The sequence below is a fragment of the Wyeomyia smithii genome, chromosome 1 (assembly GCF_029784165.1).
Source record: "Wyeomyia smithii strain HCP4-BCI-WySm-NY-G18 chromosome 1, ASM2978416v1, whole genome shotgun sequence".
In the NCBI taxonomy this organism is placed as follows: Eukaryota; Metazoa; Arthropoda; class Insecta; order Diptera; family Culicidae; genus Wyeomyia; species Wyeomyia smithii.
In genome coordinates this window covers 23052558-23072403 of record NC_073694.1, presented here as the reverse complement: position 1 = coordinate 23072403, position 19846 = coordinate 23052558, and the positions used below count along the sequence as shown (strand labels likewise).

The 19846-nt window shown below is 40.9% G+C and overlaps 1 protein-coding gene across 7 annotated transcripts in view; it reads right to left on the bottom strand.

Annotated features, from left to right (window-relative positions):
- Positions 1–89: 89 nt before the first annotated feature.
- LOC129718914 (serine/threonine-protein kinase tousled-like 2) overlaps positions 90–19846 on the bottom strand; it is a 250180-nt gene continuing 230423 nt past the window's right edge. For 5 of the 7 annotated variants that reach the window (XM_055670132.1, XM_055670134.1, XM_055670135.1 and 2 more), the window contains 7 exons: positions 12431–14034; positions 5238–5655; positions 4999–5177; positions 4749–4941; positions 4484–4689; positions 4067–4286; positions 90–4001 (listed from right to left, as the gene is read on the bottom strand). In XM_055670132.1, the coding sequence (XP_055526107.1) occupies positions 3687–4001; positions 4067–4286; positions 4484–4689; positions 4749–4941; positions 4999–5177; positions 5238–5655; positions 12431–14034 (3135 nt within the window). In that variant the 3' untranslated portion in view covers positions 90–3686. The other 2 variants (XM_055670138.1, XM_055670136.1) reach the window with 2 other exon arrangements.

The window sequence follows — 19846 nt, the reverse complement described above, 5'->3', positions numbered from 1 at the left end:
GAGTTAACTGGACCGACACTCCCTGGCGTCATCGACGCCCTTCAGTCCGAGGCCGTTTTTCTTTTTCCAAATCAACCGAAAACTCCCACTTCAAATAATAGTTTATTTTTTATTTTAATTTTTTAATAATTATTACATATAGAAGTTTTTCATATCTTAAATAATTTATTATAATTATTTATCTGTATGTGTTTTTTTTTTCATTAATTATTAATAGGTTTTTTTTAATAGGTATTACTTTAAATTTATTAAATGTGTTGTGTTTTCATCGACATTCACGATTTTTTTCTGCTCTCAATCTGCTCCATGCTCTTTGCTTGCTTTTTTTGCATGTATCTCTCTTGTGTTTGGGGCAGTGCCTACTACTGCTGCTACTACTAGCAGTAGTAGGCTTGCTTAATTTTATGATCGCGCTAGCCACATGCGTTTTTTTCTGTTTTGTTTACAACGCATGTACGTGTAACACACACAGGCGCAACCACTCACACAAACACACACACATACAAAAGCGCGCGCGTTCGCGTTTCCCTCCCCTTCACTTGTAACGTCCTATAGTACCTATAATTTAGTTTATTCTTTTACGCATGACCTCTGGCTAGCATCCTCTCTTTCGTTCTGTGTGTGTGTCTTCTTCATTATTGATTATTTGCATGTAACCACTAAACTTGATATTTCAACTTCTAATAATAAGCTTGTTTTGTTGTTTGTTTTTTTTTTCTTAATGGGTGTGTGTCTGTTTCTTTTTTTACTTTGAATATTCTGTCCGCTGGTTTTGCTTGACTTTAAATTACGTCTATTTTTTCGATTTTCATTTTTTTCATGCTTTTTTCGTTTCTTTTGAGCGCAAGCGGCCCGCTTCTAGCGGTCCACCGTATTTCGGGCAGAATAGTTGTTGTTTGGAATCAAAGCATTTTATTTTCTTCTTTGCGGCTCTCTCGCTAGCGCAGCGCTTGAAGTCACCGCACGTTTTTTTCGCCGCTTTACGTGTGTTTTTTTATTCATTTGTTTTTTTTTTTTTTTGTTATCCTACTATGTATGTGTGAGTTCGGTAAAACGTTGACTTCAAGTTTTGATCACCTTTTTTGTTTCTTTATCATTTCCTTAAGAATTTAAGAAGAGATTACATCGCATTAAATTCAACCTATGTTCACGTTTTCTATTGATAGTTTACTATGTTTAAGAGAAAAAACAGCTCATATAACCCACGACGTTCTTCGCTTTTTCTCCGCTTCTGCGAGTTATTACTTTGTTATCTAATCCTTAAGGATGTGTTCCGCGCACGCACTCACACTCAATCACGCGCGCGCTCGCCCTCAAGAAAAATTAAACAAATCTCCCATTCGCACGCGCACTCGTCATAATCGTTATTTGGTTTTCCCTATCAAGGTGATAAAAAAGAGTTCCAATAGAAATATCTCTAGAGCCACTGGCGTTCATCGTAAATCGCGTCAAGCTAGTACAGGACGAAAAAAAAACAGTAACTTTTACTTTAACTCCGGCCTGATGTTGCTCGATTCTGTTTTACACCTGCCGCCTTATCATCACAAAACGATGAGGCTGCAACAGGTGAGGGGGGAGGATAATCACACGTTATTGCGAAAGGGAAGTAACTGCGCTCTCTTTCTTTAATTCTCTCGCTCTCTCACTCTTTCTCACGCAGCGTCCAGTTCTCTGTGAGTCTGTGTGTGTGTTTCCTACTAATCTTCGCGAATCTGTTGTAGTTTGTAATTAATTACTGATAAAACAAACACTAATCGATATATTTACAAGGGGGGGGAAATAATAATAGTGACGAAAAAAAAGATGTTTGGCACATCCACATTACAACAGTGGATGCTTTTTTCTCTCTCTCTTCTTTAAAGCCACGCCACTCTTTCTTGCTTTTTTGCTTAGTTATTTTTTTTGCTTCTCGTTTCAATGGAATTAACAAACAACAATTTCATCGTTTTTTCGGTAAATGTACATCACCACTATCGCGGTTTTATCTTGGTTCATTCATTCGTTCATTTTGCTTTATTTCTGGTTTTTTGTTCCGTTTGGCTTCTGCTGTGCGGATTTTTTTTACATACGTGAGAGGTATTCAACGCCAAATTTGCCCATTCGATGGTAGCACGCTTGCAGATTTTAGTGAGAGTTTTTGCTGTATTTGATGACAGCGCCATTTTTTTTTTTTGAAAATTTTCCATTCAAAAACCATGTGATCTGCCAAATTGTTTTTCATACAGTTAAAAGTGTATTAAATACATAGTACATAAAAGATTTTAAGTATGACAAAATGCTCGAATTACCGCTGTCACCAAATTTTACAAAGTTTCACTGAAATCTGCAAAGATGCTGCAACCCCTCACATAAGTTTCTCCTTCTTTTGACTGACTGCTGTTGCTACTTTTCTCTGTCCTCGGTTCGACCCTGAAACCGACCGGGTCACAGACCATGTGGTTAAGAGTAAGTGTGGGACTTGCACTCTTTTGCCATCACATGTAACAATTCTACGCGAAAGTTATGTATTTACAGGTATTTTAGGGATTTTTTGTCACTGTTGCCATCCTTCTACAGAGTTAAATGCACGCGACTTTCCTGCCGATGTCTAATATAAAACAAATTTGTTCCTATCTTTGTTTATAGAATAATTTCGTCCTTAATATTTTGCTTGCTATGGTAAAATAAACAAAAATAATGAAAAAAAAATTAACAAATGTTTCGTCCACCAGTGTAAAGTAAGCCATGCACTTTTCCTTCATTCTCTACTTTTCGCTGCTGTCAGACCAATTTTTTTGTTTTTATCGCGAGTTTACGCTGTTTGTTTCATCCTTTTCTTTTCTCCTTTCAGGCGTAAATGTATAGAGAACACATGAAACAAAATGATAATTGCTTTTTCGCGCTCGCTCAATCACTCTCGATAAGAAATTGTTCTTCACTTTTTTCCACTTTCTCGCTTGGTTGTATGTTATTGTTGTTTTTTCGAGAACATCATTTATGAACGTTATTTTTTTGTGTGTCTGTGGGTTTTTTTTTAAGTATTTTGTTTTACAGCAAACATCGATTCATTTTTTTTTCTTCTTCTGTAACTTTACAAGGAGTTTTGTAGGTTGTACAGCAGGAATTGCGAGACGCCACCGCCTTCTTGCCTTCTTCTGTGTGCAATTGTTTATTTTTTTCTTCTAATGTTCCGGTGATTTCCGCATTCGTTCTCTGAATGTGTGTGCGTGTGTATGTCTTCGTCTCCCTATGACAGGTTATTAATTGTTTTCATGCGTATCGAAAAAAAAACTGGGATCGAGGATATTTTTTTGTTTGTTTGTTATCTATTGGGTTTGGTTTCTGGTTTTGCTTAGCACATCACATTTGCTTGTTTTTTTTTTACTTACAGTACGAACATCGGTTATCTTCTAAATGGCGCCATGCGCCTACTTGGGTGAATTGGATGACGTTGGTGGCGAAATGTTGTTGTTGTTTTTTAGGTTATTGTTGTTACTGTTGGTCTGATTACCGATCGCGTAGATCGGGATGGCGTTGATTGCGATATTGGCAACAGCGTTGCCAGCATAGTTTCCATTAACAACCGCAGTAATAGAAGTAGTAGCAGTAGTAGAAGCAGCAGCAGCAGCAACAGCAGAAGTAGCAATAGCATTAGGCCCGCCAGCACCAGCACCAGCCGTACCTTTCAAACAACCGTTGAAAATCAGCTAAGATGAGCTGGACTGGTTCATGTTGCCAAACATCCCCGTCGAAAAGGACGTTTGTTGTCCAGTTTGATTGCCCCCGGCGCCTCCGGAACCACCGGATCCGCCACCACCACCACCGGCGCCACCTCCTGCGCCACCCTGACCGCTACCACCGACTCCACTGTTGCCACTGCCGTGCTGGTTTTGACTGGATGCGGCCGCGGCCGCCGATCGATTGTGCTTGGAAACTGGCGGCTGCAGATATTCGTGCTTAGCCAGAGCAAAAACATCCATTCGATCCTCCTTTCGGTAGGCCAAGCATCCCCGAATGAAACTCTAAAAAGAAAAAAGAAAAAACACAATTAGTAACCCGAGATTTATCCACCTGCAGCTAATATTACCTTTGCCTCATTCGAGACAGTCGGTTTGTTGGCGAACTGCACTTCAGTCGCCTTCAGGATGGTGTTCTCTTCGAGAATCGTTGCCTGTGACTGGTTGTGGCCGAACGGTTTCTTACCGTACAGACATTGGTAGAATATCACTCCAACGCTCCACACGTCCACCTTGGAGGAGATCTTCGGTGGATTCTTGCCGACAACGAAGCACTCTGGAGGCAAATACCTGTGCGGAAAGCCGAAAAAAGCGAGTAACAAACAATTAGCTCATGAGTGCTACTACAAAAAAAAAAAAAAACACCGGAGAGCGCAGCACTTTCGGACAAGCTGTTGTTGCGATATATAATGAGACTCGTCCCCACGTTTTCGGGGGGTGGACGAGGGTGGACAGAAAATCTTCATTTTCTGGTCCGGTTTGCTCACCAATATGTTCCAGCACCTTGTGACGTTAGATCCATACCGTGGTCCGGGTTATAGTTCTCTTCGTCCATCACCTTCGATAGACCGAAGTCCGTGATCTTGATCTCACCGCACACGTTACCCTCCGTTAGCAGGATGTTGCCCGGCTTCAAGTCATAGTGGATAATAGGGGGCTTGATCTCGTTTAGGTATTTCAGCGCCGATACGACCTAAACAAAAGCGAATATTAGTAACTATAGTACCGAAAACCTGAGCTTTTTAAGCTTACCTGCATAATGATCGATCGGGCTTCCTTCTCCGGTATCGTCTTGTGCTGCTTCAGATAAAAATCCAAATCATGCCCATCACAGTACTCCAGTACGGTGCAGAATGAGTTGGCATCGATCTCAAACACATCGTACAGTTTGACCACCCGCGGGTGATCGAGCGCTTTGTGAATGTTGTATTCCCGTAGCGCATGCCTAAGAAAGTCGCAAAATTAATTTCACTTAACCCTTCAAAACCAGTAAGCTACTCACTTAATATAGTTAGCTTTCTTATCTTCCTTCCAGTCTTTGTTCAGTTGATGCACCTTGCAGGCTACGTACCGCTGTTCTTTTAGATCGAACGCCTTGTGCACCTCGGAAAAACCACCCTTACCCAGGAGCATCAGCAGTAGATACCGATCATTCAGCACGGGGTGATTATTGAAGCGTGACTGAGAAAAAAAATCCGATTAATTACATCATAAAAAAAAAACAAAAGCTAGCACGCCTACCTGATCCTCGTTGTGTATTCGCTTCAGCTCCCGGATGTGCAGATTTCGCTCCCGCTCGAGCTTCTCCATCTCCAGCTGCAGGTCGGCGTCCTCCTTCTTGAGGGCGTTCTGGCGCAGCTTCAGTATCTCGTCGCACTCGTAGTACTCCTGAATGGTGAAGGTGCTACCACTGCCGACGACCGGATCCGGCTTTAGGAACGTATTTTCGTTGCCATTGTGCAGCGAGGATGCGAGCTGGCTGGCGGCCGCCACCGTAGTGGTGCTGGAACCGGCCGCTGCGGCTGCCGCTGCCGCCGCCGCCGAAGTGCTCGAGTTGTTGCGCTTCCGGCCGGTCTCACTGTTCGTGGGCCGTTTCTTCATTAGCAGCTTCTTCTGCCGGTCGATCTCCTCCCGCTCGGCGGTGATCTCCTCTTGGCGTCTGGGTGGAAAAAAGCGAACGAAAAAATCAGTAAAAAAGTTTCCGTTTATTAATTAATTTAAACAAACAGTATAATATTACAAACAAGGATCTCACAGAGTTACCTTGCGGTACTCTCAACTCATTTATTCGATTTAGAAAAAAAAATTAAGTTGACTGTAAAAGAGAAACGAGGCCCTATGAAATTAACCATCATTATTGAAAAAGGGTGAAAACCCTAAAAAACCTTGAGAAGGTCCGATTTAATCAGGGTAAGTACTTAAGTAGACATCCTCATAATGACATTTTAGGACATTGTTCGAATCTGTTGTCCTTTACGACATCTAAACATATAAAAATGCATATCTGTTCGAACTAATTAAGCAAATATAAATAAATAAACCCCTCCCTTTTCTGGAAAGAAGGGGGCCTTCGTAAATGAAACACAAATTTCTGCACAACTCGAGAACTAATCAAGCATATAACTAAATTTGGCATGAGAAGGTTTTTGGGGGAAAGAAATACTTCCATGGTGGTTCGACACCCCTCTCTTTTCTAAAAGTAGGGTAACCCATACAAAGAAAAACACAAATTTCTGCACAACTCGAGAGCTAATGAAGTGAAAGAAATTGAATTTGGTATGTGGAAGTTTAGGGAGCAAGAAATAGTTTTATGATGGTCAGAAATCTCTTCCTTTTCCCAAAGGGGGGAGGAGGGGGGCTCAATCGCAAGGTCAATGTTTGAATGTATGTGGGAGCACTTAAAAATTATCTAAATTATTTCAATAAAAAAATGAGCGGAACGAAATTTACCGGGTCCGCTATCAGCTTGTGTGAAATATTATACGATGTTTTTTGGTTTAATTCTATTTTTTATTCTGGGTAATTATGCTATTTTTCTGATCAGACACGTTTTAAATTTTCACTTTTTTTTGCGGGATTTATTTTTGAAATGTTTTCTGGTGATTTTTGATGAAGATTTAGCAATTTAATCATGTTTGAGTAATGGGTACTTTTTCAATATGATTGAAAGACTTTAGGCCTAACTTTGTACTATTTTTTTTCTCGACCATTAGGAGCCCAATAAAGCAAACTTAGGCAGGTTTAGTGCCTTTGCCAGACTATTCATCTGTTTAATTACCCTTGCCAGATTATTTATCTTATAGGACTGGTAACATTATTTTAGCAGAAAGATGATTCAGCTTTATTCAGTAGTTCAAGTCTCGTTTTGTCTTAATTTTTTTCAGGTTAATGAAAACAGATAGAAACACTGTTCACTCGTTTTATGCTGAAGATGGAAATTGCTTCAAAGTGACAGCAAATTTGAGCTGAAAAACGATGATCCTCAGTGAGGTTTTAAGCATAAATATTTTAACAATTAAGGTGAAACGGGACGGAGATTTTTTTCCATACTATTCCGAGGTTAGGTTTCTTTTTACTTGACGATTTTGAGCGTGAAAATCTCAGCTTCCGTTTAAGAAATAGGGCTCGAATTGCTACTGTATGTAAGCATCGACAGTGCAAACAACCGATCAAAGTTTTACACTCGTAATTTCAATGATTTTCGAAAAAATTATCTTACAAAATTTGAGCGAAATTCGCGCACGGAGTTTCACCTTAAAGGAATTATTTTTAGTCTTTTTTTTCTGTACGGACTTCTTCACTGCGCACATAGGTACGTAGAACAAAAACCTGGCCAAAATTATTTTAATGAGTTTTCAGATAGCAAATGCGTCGAAAAGTGGTTTTATCTCTATTGAGCTATATATTGACATGAAAACTTATTATTAACAAGATTTAATCAAGTTAGATCAGTATCAAGCAGTGATAAAAGACCTTTCATCTACAATTACTCTGGAATTAAAAAAAAAGCTTCAACAAATATAGTGAGATATATATATATATATATATATATATATATATATATATATATATATATATATATATATATATATATATATATATATATATATATATATACATATATATATAGTCCTGGTGTTTACTTTTTTGCCAGTAATAGATTATGCTGCTCTTAAAGCGTCTTTTGAATCATTCGCTTCGGAAGGATCATCTGATATGCTCTTGATAATGTTGGAAATCCTAGTACTCCCAGCAGATCCTTGATGCTTGAAAATTTCCCATTGGGAACTGCGTAACACAATTCATCCAATGGAACATTTTCTCTTAGCATTTGCGTTTTGCTCAAGAGACGCACTCGATCACTGCAATCAATGCTTTGCTTGGACAACATGAATGCGAAGCTTCTGACCAACTTTACAATTTTATGGTTGGGCTCAACAATTTTTCTCGTTTTGCGAAGCTGTCAATTTTTGTTCAAACTAACTTTTGAAGCGATTCAGTTGACATCTTGAAGATCGAGTTTTTTTTGGAGGACATTTGAGGATTTTTTTGTAAGATTTGGACCACTGCGATCATTTTTTGTATCTTATGGTAATATTTGAGAGTTTCTTCAAGTTTTTACTCCAGAAACAGAAACCTTTTATCAATCGAATGTTAGAGTGCTCAATCAACCCGAATAGGGTATTTCTGAAGAAAGCTTGGCAAGCTATCACACAATATAAAAAAAAACAATAAAACTTTTACAATCGATGTATGACAAAGGCATGATAAAAGCACTCATTCAATAGATAAAAAATCAGCAAATCTGAACGTTCCAACTTCACATTGATCGCAATTACGAATGGGTGAGGATGGGGCAGATTTTCTTCCTGGTACTCATTCAGAAACACATAACCTTTCCAATGGTGGGTGAATTTTTGCTGGGACTTGCTGGGAACCCAAACAAAAATCCCTTTTTGTGAAAATTTTGTTAAGCAACAGAGACTGAAAAACAGGTGTATGGCAAGGCCTTGTTTCTTTAAAATTTTTCCAACTCATACAACACATTACCAGAATAAATTTACTCAACATATCTTAATATCTTAATTGTCACCGCCCATACCAAATTTGCATACAACAATCACTTTAAAGTAATAATAACATCAGTGGAAGGTTTTATTTTTCATAGAACAATTTGTGACTTATTCATGGGCTTTTAGTAACACCAAGGTTATGATAGCTACAGTTGTTTGTAAACAATTCAGATAAATTCAAGATGGCCAGCACACAACGTAGTAAGTATCAGAGAATGCAAAAAGGATCAATAGCACTACGTACACTGATATTTTTGTTTTCGTATTTTAGCCAGGTTTTTGACTGAAATACTCCTATGTGCTGCGACCAGAATCATTGATCTATTGTGAGATATACCCGGGTGCCTACTGTATCCCGCACTTCAATTTTTAGCAGTACCGCTATTGAGAAATGGCATGCTTATTATTTATCCGTGCACGTGTGTAATGATTTTTACCCTTCCTTTTACACGCTTTCTGCTCTACTGTACCTAGCTTCGTTCCTTCGTTCCTTTTGCCAAATATCATCACAAATTCCCTTGAAAAGGTTTCGTTGTGTGTCCTTCTGATCAGCTTTATTTATAACTTTTTTTAAGAATAGTCAAAACAAGAGTACATGCTTGAATACCTTACTTCTAACAATGTTAATGCATGCAGTGTAGGGAACGAGCTAACTTTTAATGGTGCTATTAGACAAGAGGTTTAAGATCTCATTCTATGTAGCGCCTCGATATCGAAGAAAGGTAAAAACTGGCATGTCTCTGATGAACCCAGTTTATCAGACCATACACACATCAGATATGACGTCAAGACTACCTCTTTGGGAAGGGAAAACTTCCGTTAATGAAACGGACAGTCTGTCGTGATGTGCCGTAGTGGAACGAAACTCTCAGCATTCTGCGTCGGGAAGCCAAACGCTTGTTCAACGAGGCTAAAACCACGTTCAACTGGGAAACCTCTAGAGCAGTGGTTTCTAAACTTTTTGGCTCCGCAACCCCTTTTTCTAAGCACAAGAGCTCCGCGGCCCCTAGAAGAATTCCAGATACAAGTTTTGCTATATGAGACCGCGTTTCTAGGTCTCTTATCGTTCTGCAGGTCTAATTTGTTTGACGTTTCAGTCCTAGTACGCAAGAGTTGAAAATTCGCCTTCACAGAGGTATTTAGATAGAAATTTTAATTACCTGTCAAACTTGCCAAGAGCTTCGCGGCCCCCTAGGTAAGTCTCGCGGACCCCTTGTCGGTCGCGGACCTCCGGTTGGGAACCACTGCTCTAGAGCATCCCTCACAAAATATAACGCTGAGCTACGCAAGGCCAGAGTTCGATTCTGTGAACACATTCAAACTCTGCCTGAGGCAACACGACTGCAGAAAGCGATGTTCAAAGATCATACCAATGGTCTTGGGCAATTGAAAGCGGAAGATGGAAGTATGACTGTCACAGCGAGAGAAATACTGGATGTTCTTATGTACATTCACTTTCCTGGCTCGACGGTGACCTCTTAGTCGAACGCTGAAGAGCTACAAAGCCTCGGAACCAGACGCATGACATAGCGTGACTCCGCAGTGCTCGCTCGTCGACTGTTCACGGAGACTTCTATTAACTGGGCACTAAGCTCTTTTGAGCCTATGAAGTCTCCAGTACCGGATGGCATTCTACCAATCTTTCTGCAAAAATCGGACGGACTCATCATGTCCGAACTCACCATCAACAAGGTAAAAACCGCTCTGCATTTCTTAGTGACTAAGATCAAGAAGTCACTGAAATATAAAGAGACAGCGGTCTATCCTTTTCTTGATACTGAGGGAGCTTTCGATAACACATCCTTTGCATCAATTTACACGGCTCTACAAAATGGAGGTGTCGACAACACTACAATGAGCTGGATCCAAGCAAAGCTTTCAAGCAGAAAGATCACATTATGAGATAAGTTTGTCACAGTAGAGCCCACTGTTGTAGACGTTCTTCTAACCAAGCTATCACAACTAGGCTACGAAGTCATTGGATATGCTGATGACATAGTGCTTATTGTTCGGGGAAAATGTGATGCAACTCTATCTAGTCGTAGCAAACGGCTCTCAACATCACCTCTGAGTGGTGCTTAGAAGAAGGGCTGAACATTAACCCCACTAAAACAGCCATTATACCCTTCATCAAGCAAAGGATGCATTCAATCACTTCTCCGCTATTGAATAAGGTAAGACAGTTTCAACAAACGAGACCAAATATCGTCCCATTATTGCTAGAACTAGATAACTCGAAATTTGTCGATTTTGAATTAATTATGCCATCATATTTATCGCGTCGAGCTCTAAAACATATCCAAAACTCGTTGTTACACGATTACAAGAAAAAGTGTTATTCATCAATCAGAAAACTAGATATCTCAACGTAAAACATGTGTGTTTTGTGACAAAACTGAATAACTCAGTTTTTTGTTAATTTTTTCGTTGCTATAACCGGCCTTAATGATATGGCATTTAAATCGTAATCACCAGAATAGGTCAAATTTTCAAACTCGTTTTTCTCGAAACGTCAATTTTCGAGTTATCTAGTTCTAGCATTAAGGGGACGATATTTTGAAATCATTCACCATCCGTTTCTACACTGATTCTCGAAAATCGGGTCCCAAACTGGGTCAGGGATCTACGGACCAGGCATGAAGGTCACTATCTATCTGGGTAAGTGGCCAACCGTCTTTCAATCAGAGGTTTACGCAATATACATGTGCTACAGTATGTCTAAAGCTCAGCTAGACATGCCAAAATCGGAATCTTTTCAGACAGTCAGGCTGCACTACTGGCATTAATGTTTGCCATGTGTGTTTCCAGACTAGTCTGGGAGTGCATTGCAACACTCAGAGAGCTTTCCCGCCTCAACAAAATTATGCTACTTTGGGTATCCGCTCAGCATCTGCTCAGCAAGTCACTGGACCTGAACCGTTTCTGAGTACCTCCAAGTCCCAACCGACAACTGTCGCTTTGCTACGCTGAACCTGGCTCAGCGCGTCTGCTTTGCTTTTGGGGGCCTTTCGCTTCATCAAGGTTCAACTTCATCGGGAGTTACCTCTCAACTCCATAACAGGTATGGAGTACCAATCTCAAAACGATCATTAGTTTCATCATCCAGGCAGTTCCGAATTGGGGCACAGGTTTACAACCAACTAGCTCAATTTAATCCGAGTTCGAACTTCTTGTAATCTGTGTCAAGTAATCGGGACCAGCTACAAAAGACAAACATTCCTGTCGAAAAGGTACTTTTGCCCAATGCCCTTCAGGTATACAAAACAGAACTTATAGTTCAGATGTTAATAAGTGATGTTTTGTTCGACCCTGCATTTCTAAAAAGTTTGGAAACAAAATTTAAACATTTTTTTATAGTTTCATGCTTAATAATTTTTTCTCTTGGCCGTTACCCAGTTTTTTTACAATTGTAAGTTTAATTTGTACTGTTTTAGTCCGACTTTTTATACAAATATACAAACAACGTGATTTAGGATCAAATCCGGAATCATTTTTAACATGTCTTGTGAAAATCAATTTCCCTATCATCAGCATCAGTAGAAGTTCATGTTTATGAGGTTTTCTTTGTGATTTCTGAGTAGTTCCAGCAATGTGTCCCTGAGTACTTTTACTGATTTGTCTGTGTCGTGATCTTGAAAAAAAAAATTACGTCAAGCTGTGCAGATAAATGCAAGTTACCTCATGAGTCATGCATCCGTAAAGCCTAAAACCATAACCAGTGAATACTCCTTTTTGTTTGATTATCTAATTTATAACAATAGTTCCCATATTGTCTAGCGGTTAGGATATGAAAGGCAACATCACCCTTCACCATTATCATGCTAGCTACTAGTAAGATAATTGATTTTCATTTCTACTCACTTGGCCAGCTCCTGGAACGCGTATCCATCGGTCCAGTTCTCCTGAAAGGTGGCGCCCACCCGTTGGGTCACGAACTGCCCTAACCGGAGCCGATTTTGCATGCACTTTTGCCGCGCCTCCTTCTTTTCGATGTTGCTCTTCTGCTTCAGCAGCTTTTTGACCACCTCGATGCACTTGTTGATGTGGCTTTTGTGCTGCTCGATCACCTTCTGGTGGGCGCTGATCTGACACTTTTGCTCGTCGGACAACCGCGACAACTCGTCGACTCGTGTCCGCGAGTTCTCGAAGTCCGCATCACGATCGCTAATATCGGCTAGGGTGAGGTCCGTTTGAACCAACTTGGACACCATCAGCGGAACTGGTGGCGTCAGAGGTTGCTGCTGCTGCTGCTGGCTTTGCTGTTGGGCATTTGATTGAGCTAAGGATTGAACCGTCGGTATGCTGCTGTGATTACTACTGCTGTTGTTGCTAGTGTTGGTACCGTTGTTGGCATGGTTTAACGACGCTAGACTATTGATGGCTAGTGAAGAATTTGCGGTCCCCAAGGAAGTCGGCGTCGGTGTGACCGGCGGTTGCGGCGGCACCTGCTGCTGTTGTTGCACAGCAGCTACAGGTGGCAGGGGAGGTGGCGGTGGCTGAGAATCTCGATCTCGATGCGATTGTTGCTGCTGGGCGTTCGAGACTACTACTCCGGCAACGGAAACAACAGGTGAGGATGAGTTTAGTAACGACGACGATGACGTGGCGGATACTGATGATGGAGGAACTAGTGTGGAAGATGGGACACGCTGAGAACGCACGTAAAGCTCTTGTGCCGCTGCGGCGCTGGTTAGATTACCACTGGAGTTTACCACAGAGCCGAGCTGTGGTTGAGGACTAGGTGGATACATTGGATACTGACCATGCGGCGGTTGGGCGCTAGGACTCTTCGTGGAAACCTGTTGGCTTTGCCCTTGGCTTCCACCGACGACACTACCCGGCTGACCGGGCTGTGCCTGAGGGCCAGAATTACTTATTGCTCCTAGGGGACCACCAGCTCCGGTTCCGGCCGGGTGCGGCCGATGCGGACTGCTCACCGGATGTTTGGAAAAGTAGTCATTGATTTTCTTACTATCGCCTAATGGTGGTATCGTCAAACGCGGACCCTTAACGCTATCTCTATCACGAACATGACCTCCGCCTCCTCCGCCCGGGCCACCGTTATCGTCCGGTGCTTTCCGCTTTCGCTTCCGATCGGATGGCGTTCGGGAAATTTTCTCCGGCGTCGGGGTATTGATTATAGTCTCTAGCTCCTTATCACTATGCGACGATCCGGTACTCATGTTCGAGTCCTGATCCTTGTTGTTATTAGTATAATGTGACTGTTGTTGCTGCTGATGCAAGCTAGTGAGCGAACCGAGCTGAGGCGGTACGCCCAATCCACTGGCAGCTGCTGCGACCGCGGCCTGCTGCTGCGGACTGCTGTAATGCGGTGGCGGCGGCGGCGGCGGTTGCTGCACCGAATGGGGCTGCTGCTGTAGATGATGCGAATGGAGATGATTTTGGCCAACCTGTTGTACTATAGTTGTCTGTGGTGCCATCTGCAACTGAGTACCGGCAGACATCTGGGGGGTGGGGAGAAAACAGAAAGAAAAGTAGATATTAGTACAACACAGAATGATTTTATGGTTATGGTTTATAGTATGTTCTTGAAAACTATTAATTTAAAGTCCAACACTTAAACTACCCACATTAAATTGCTTCTAATGTATCAAAAAACTTTGAAACCAAAACGGACCAAAGTGCAGAATTACTTTTCAAGTCCATCTCGCCACCGATCGTTCATTGATCGGAACCACCGTTGCTGTCCGCCGCGTCTGTCATCCGCACGGGCATACATCGACCGGCGCTGATGACTTCCACCGGTGGTGACGCACTGTGCGACAGCTCAGCTCAGCTTCAATTTGCTTGTATTCACGCCCACTGTGCCGTGCGTGCGCGTCTTCTTCGGAATAATCGTCGTTATGTTGTGTCAATTAAATTGTTGGAACATCGCTGTCGCACACGGAACAAGAGTTCAATCAGGGTGCTTCCCGTTGTCGTCGTTGTTGTTGTTGCTATCGTTGCAATGTCTGTATATATTATTACTTGTGCTTCTTGCACACACGACGGCCTCCGGTGTTGCTAATCAGATAAACTTTTCTGTCCGTGTGTTTGTAGACTATCTTTCTCTCTCTCTCTCTCTCTCTTTCGATCACTCTCTCTGTCATGTGTCCACCCCATGTATCATCATCGACACACATCGAAACCAATATGGCTGACAGTACACATTTTTTCCGTATTATTCAAAACGAACGGATTATTCGAATTTTGAGCGATTGATAAGCAAAATCACTGTTGATTATGATTTGCACTTAATTACTTTCGATCGAATCTCGTTGATAAATTAGTTATTTGATGCGTTGAAGCTTTCTAGCTACAATTCCTTGAAGAGGGCGTGTGTGTATGTATTCGCCAGCACACTTTCGATATCAAAATCAAGAAGAAAAAACGAGTCTCAAATTGCCGCACTGTTTTTGCACTAAACTTCGCTTTTTTCGTTCGTTTTCTTACAATAAACACTCCAACCAATCAAGAAATAACTTCGAGCAACTTTCTATTTTAGATCCTTCGAATTTCCGGTGGCGAATTTGTCAAACTATTTTCACCTTACTTGTGTGTTAACTTGTGTCGGTTCCACCACCGACGACGACGATGATGACGGGGAGAGAAAAAGTTTTTCCTCTTGCCTGCTATACACACAAACCACTAACTGGGCCTACAACGATACGCCGAACGACCGACAGCAAACGATTTCCTTCCGTGCAAGTTATTTAACAAAATGGCGAAAGAAATATACAATCTAAAATCGAGTTTTTATTTTTGCTATTCACAACCAAAGCGCTATCATCGCCGTCATCGTCGTCGTCGTTCTCGGCGACGATCGGCAGAGAGATCAAGCTTTCTCGTTTTCTCCTGTACACGATGAGCGGCGGCTCGAGCTATCCTCGTGCGTTGCGTGTGCATACACACACTGCCATGCTGTCGATGGATTAGTGAGAGAGTAGCATTATCGTGCAACATCATTATCATTGCCATCATTATTATCCGCTCTCCTATCAGTTCGCAGCACACTTTATTGCCAATTGTGTTGCGTTTGTATGCGTGGCATAAGAGATATGATGTAAGTGATGTTATGTTGCACGTGAGAAATCAGAGCTGAAATAAGGGATGCCAGATATATTTGAAACAAAGACGCTGATAAAAAACTCAATTTTTTTTATCACGAAATCTCTGTAGTCATGATATGTTTCATTTAATGTGCACAACATTGCAGTTATGATAACCAGATCGGTGTGCACGTAGTGTGACAAACGGTGCAACAGTTGCACCGGTCTAATCATTCGTAAATAAACACGACGCAAGATGGTATTGGTGTCAGTCAGTAGCAAAGCTCCATACTTTACTCACACAACGCAACCTTATTGCTCTCCCGTTTTCTTTCTCTGTCGTCATCAGTGCAATAATGTTTGTGTTTACATGACACTGCAAAGCAGTGTTGCCAAAAAAAGAACATTGCCCAATGCTATCGCAAAAAACAGCTGTGAATTCATACATAATAATTAAAATGAATAATAAAAATAATGAAAACAGCTAGTTGATGTGCCGTAACGAATCGTCGTAAATCACACACAGCCCCCTTCCGTCAGCCGAAACTAGCAAAAACTAGAAACGACCACGAGAGCAGAGCAGGTAAATGCGACGCAATTAAATCGTTTAAGCTGTGTTCATCACCCTCTACCCATAAAGCCCTTTGTTAGATTTTCTGCCTGTGTGTCATAGGTAATTGATCAGTCGGATGATGATGGTTGCTTTGATTTGTAACTGTTTCTCGAAGCATTCGGACATGATCTCACTACTGCTGATAGGTGGCGGATATGCCGAGTCAGCAGTAGCAGCAGCAGGCCTGTTTTCAACTGTTGGTGCTAAAAATAGGCACAGCAGCTCACAGGCGAAATGTCAATCCATAATATAATGGAATGTACGTACGTACGTAGGAACGAATGAACGTAGGTAAGAGAGACACACGGAGATACAACGAACAGAGATAGTCTCCTTCTTCGCAGCACCAATTCGAGGAACCACGTTTGCACAATGATGAACAGTGTTGTGCACGAAGATCCGTGAAATCAAAGGGGAATGACATAATACAGTGCTGTTACGATGTTATGAACTTTTTTTCTGGATTATATTACCATTGGTCATTCTCTGTATGTTCAAAATTTCAGGCATTTTCAATAGAAGTTGCGTTTCATGAACTCTTTAAAATCTCATACTTGATTGTTTAAAATCGCAGCCCATCATCATTCGCGCATCTTGATCAGCTAGCCATCGTCACGGAGCAGAGCAGAAAAGGGAAAAAATAACAGCAAAACAAAAGTGCAGGGCCGAACTCTCCAAAAACCGCAACGCATCGCAACAGGCGGCGGCGACGACGAAATCGAGAAAGAGGCGCAAGCCGGCAGATTCCTATCTTGAAACTCGCTAATTTGTTTGAACGTGACCACCGACGATCGACCCCGCGCGCATCTTCCCCTCTCGTCCTTTCAACGACACGAACGCGACGGGAGACGGGGGTGTCCGGCCAATCAAAACAAAGGCAAGCACACAACACACAAGGCGAGAATGAGCAAAGTGGGTGAAATATAACGAAAAGAAAAAAAAAACGGGAAAACATCTCCACGGAGCGGGGGTTGGCTAGTGTGTGTGTGCGCGCGAGGCATTATTACATAGCGAGCGTGACGATGCCGGTTCGGCTGTGCACAGAGTGTAAACAGCAGAAGACGACCAGACTCGAGCGGACCAGACGGCGGAATAGCGAGACCGAGACTTTTAATTCATAAAAATCGCACTGACACTGTGTGTGCGGCTCGGGTGTGTTACTATGGTGAGACTCATTCTCTCTCACTAATACTTTCAGGAGACAGCGAGCACTCTGTGAGCATTTCAGGGCAAGAGAATTCGCACGACCTCTGCATGAATGGGCGGCTGTGGCAAATTGCTTTATCTCCGAGAAAATTATATTATACAACACGCATACAGAGGCGACATCGGTATGCTGGCCGCAGCGGCGATACGAACGAGTATAAACAAGGGAAAACAACAGCAGGAGTAAAGAGAGCGATAACTTGACAGACAGCTGAATAATGTTTGAACCAGTTTCGCTGCGCTACTTGATAACTTCCGATTTCGCTTAAATTAGATTCTCCGATAATCTTGATGGTCGGGCACCGCCGACCGTGAAATGACGGTTTTGATTTATTTAAGGCGGTAACCAAAATGTTAATTTGTAATAAATCTAAGTTAAGAATAAAATGTTTCGCCTCATTGAATTGAGTTATTCTTTTGACAGTTAAAATTGATTATTGAAGAAAGTTCATTTAATTTACTTTCAATTTACGGTTTAAATTTTGTCATTCCGTGACCGACCAATTACATTGTTTGTTGTTGCCAAAAAATAAAACAAAAGTTCAACAGATTTTTAAATGCGCTTTGGAATGTACCCCAGTAAATCTGACAACACTTCTGATTTACATACGAGGTTCTCACGCGATGTGCATCCATTCTCGAATCGGAAATCTCTCGCACAATCACGCGCGCTCTCGTATTCCCACAGCCCGCAATACCCGCGCGCACTCTCTTTAGCAGGTCTAAAATGTTTCTCCACGGGTGAAGTTAGCGACACACAGTGGGATCAATTATCAAAACGAATGTCAAAGCCCTTTTCCAACGTCAGGGTGAGGGGATTTTCCGAGCAGTGCTTTATTCGATTTCATCACGTCGAAAAAATTTTTTTATCAGAACTATGTTTTAGCTACAACATATTTTTTGTTGAAATATTGAATTTCAGATCTATAAATAGGGATCCGAATAACAATCTTTAGAAGGTCCAGATTGAAAGAGACCTAAAGAGAACTTCGTTTCACACTTTTTAATGACTTTTCAGAAATAATTATAGAAAACGGAACGAAAATCGGTTCGCTCGAGATTGTTACAGTTTCAAAAAAAAAAACTATGCCCAAAATTAGTAGGTCGTAATCGCCAATTCCCATCATATCAAAAAAAAAAATCTTTAAAAACATCTCTGATTTAATTTTTCACTACCAAATAATGTGAATATTCCGATATCTTGCTCGTAAGAAACTAGACGTGTTTAGTTCACCCAAGTAAAGACCGTACATTAATTATATTTTTCAATCATATTGGAAGCATTGATAAAAATTCTCCCTTTTCCTAGCGCAGGTGGTACGACGAAAAAAATACATAATAGTAAGCAAGTTGATCGACATGCAAGTAAATTTAGAAAAAAACGTAAATTTTACTTACTAAAAACTTTTATTCAGAACATTATACATCCCAAAAATAATTATTGTACCTTAATTTCATGGTATTTGAAAAAGTTTTAACGAGGTTAAAGTTACGTTATATCGAGGTATGACTGTATACATAATATCCATTTAAACTGAATTTTGGCAATGACTATAAAATCATTTTTTAGTTAGATAAAATCATTTTCGCTATTAGCTTTTCTGTTATACAGCTTCACCTCTCTATTACGTACCGCGACTCTCATAACACATGCTAAATACAAGGTATACAGCCCTAGGGTTGTATAAATGGTAACGCGGGACCAAAAACTATATCTAGAGATTTTTAGTTATTTTAGTTACAAACGTTAAAGGGTCCACAGACAGGATTAATTCACTTGTACAGTGACTTACGTATTTCAGCCTCCCCTTAATTTTTTTCAGAAATATATTCAACAACGCTCGAAAGAATTTCGTTTACACTTGGCGATATTGGCCTGTAGTTTGCTTGGTTTTTTTTTTTTTTGCAAACTACATTTTTTTAAAAAGGTACCAGCGTGTCGTTGTTGTTAAAGAAGCACCAAGAATTTCTCGTAATGCGTCTTAATCTTAATTAATTTTATTTCCTCAAAAACCCAATCCAATAATACTTTCGTTATTATAATTAATGGTTTGGCCTTATTTAACTCTGATTGAATCAAATTTATTACAGAAATCTTACTCTAAAAATAATAAGTTCACTAATGGGGAAACATAAGAATAAATGTCGAACAATATCATATTGATATGATAGTTCCAGCAAAAAATCGTGGCAAGCAACAATTCCAACGAAGTGAGTTCAAAAAAATTTTTTTTTGTTTTTTGCCAGGCTTTTTTATTTGCTAACAATTACATTCACTGGATTACAAAAAACAAGCGGCGCTCTGATCCACATATAATGTACGATACTGTTGCTTCTACAGTTCAGTTTCAATTACGCTTGAACAGCAGGCTTAGAAATTGTTCAAGAAAAAGGATTGTTTCAAATTTT